At 45.4% G+C, this 1699-nt stretch overlaps 1 protein-coding gene across 1 annotated transcript in view; it reads right to left on the bottom strand.

Annotated features, from left to right (window-relative positions):
• Window positions 1–203: 203 nt before the first annotated feature.
• Window positions 204–1699, bottom strand: part of th (tyrosine hydroxylase) — a 6694-nt gene continuing 5198 nt past the window's right edge. The window contains exon 13 of the mRNA XM_024282042.2: window positions 204–1291. Coding sequence (XP_024137810.1) covers window positions 1132–1291 — 160 coding nt within the window. The 3' untranslated portion in view covers window positions 204–1131. The remainder of the gene's footprint in view (window positions 1292–1699) is intronic.

Below are 1699 nucleotides of genomic sequence, written 5' to 3'. Positions count from 1 at the left end.
TTACTGACAATAAAATAAAATGATCTGGAGGGCCGGATAGAATCACCCAGAGGGCCGGATCCGGCCCCCGGGCCTTGACTTTGACACATGTGCTTAACAGCGTTCACACTATAGTGATTCTCCTGCGCCTTTCCGTACGTTTTTTGGCTCGTAAAAACTGTGTAACGGGTTCACAATGTGTGGTTTATTTACACAAAAATGTATTTTTTTATTTTTATTTTACACCTGGCAATTGGGTCGCATGCTAATAGGTTCCTTCAGATCCCAAATATAAGTTGATGCTCCGCCCTCCCTCTTCCCTTTGGCTGTTTTCTTAATTCGGAAGAGGTGAGTATGGGATGTATATTTTCCTTTATATGTAATTTCTGTGGAGCGCGGCACACGCTGACGCCATATTTTGTTATAAACAGAGAATATATGGAGACTGTTCCTATGAAATTCCTCCTGGTGCTATGTGGCTTCCTGGTGCAGCACAAGCATAAAGTAACAACACAACACAGAGCAGAAGACGGTTACACATAAATCCAGGTTAAATTGTTTCAAACTTTCACGTTTTACTAAATGAGATCTGGAATATGATCCAAATTCCCAACCTGTCACTTTTATTCCAGAAACAAAAGTCGTTTTCCCTCTAAAATCGTCCTCTGTGGTTCTTTTGGGTTTTTTTTTCAATTGTCAGAAACAGAGAATTACACAGACGGTTGATGTTTTTTTTACTGTGCGCTTTACTGTGAAGGACAACAACAGCATCACATACAAGACGAGGGTGAACTGGATTGACTATCTCACACAAACACGTGAACTGAGTTCACACTCAGTTTGAAATATTTTAACAAGCAGGTTTTAATTTCTGTTAAAATAAGAGTTTGAAATATAAACTTTTATTGAGACCATTAAGATTCTTTTATTTTGAAAATATTCCTGCCTGGCTTGTTTTCCTGTTTTCATACATTCATAATCACAGTCCCGTTTGATGCTTTATTTTGAAACAATTTTCAAAGCTAAAAGTGCCCCCCCCCCACTCCACCACCGCGGCTTCAGGTTTAAGGCTGCAGCAGCGTCAGCCAATCAGAGCACAGCAGGTGGCGTCAGGGCAGATGATGAGAGCGGGCCGCTGGCTGACCGGATCCATCATGACAGAACGCTGAGGGCGTCGGTCAGAACCTTCAGCTCGTCCTTCACGCTCTCCAGGCCGCCTTGGATCTTTAGAGGGTTGTCCAGAACCTCGATGTTGGAGGTGAACGGATCAAAGCGAACGGAGAACGGACGCTTGATTCCAGACACGTACTTCCTGTTTGCAGCAGAAGACATGTCAGGTCAGACCCCGCCCCCAATGAGTCAGTAGTTCTGAGAACGCTTTCTCTAAATGGAGCAGGAGCTGCACCTCCTCCCAGAAGGATTTCTCTGAGCTGCACCTCCTCCCAGAAGCATGACTCTGAGCTGCACCTCCTCCCAGAACTATGACATTAAGCTGCACCTCCTCCCAGAAGGATTTCTCTGAGCTGCGCCTCCTCCCAGAAGCATGAGCTGCACCTCCTCCTAGAAGTATGACATTAAGCTGCACCTCCTCCCAGAAGTATTTCTCTGAGCTGCACCTCCTCCTAGAAGCATGAGCTGCACCTCCTCCTAGAAGTATGACTCTGAGCTGCACCTCCTCCCAGAAGCATGAGCTACACCTCCTACAAGAAGCGTGAGCTAC

This window comes from Oryzias melastigma, linkage group LG6 (genome assembly GCF_002922805.2).
Source record: "Oryzias melastigma strain HK-1 linkage group LG6, ASM292280v2, whole genome shotgun sequence".
NCBI lineage: Eukaryota > Metazoa > Chordata > Actinopteri > Beloniformes > Adrianichthyidae > Oryzias > Oryzias melastigma.
Note: the sequence above shows the minus strand (reverse complement) of the source record. Positions and strands in the feature narration are given on the sequence as shown.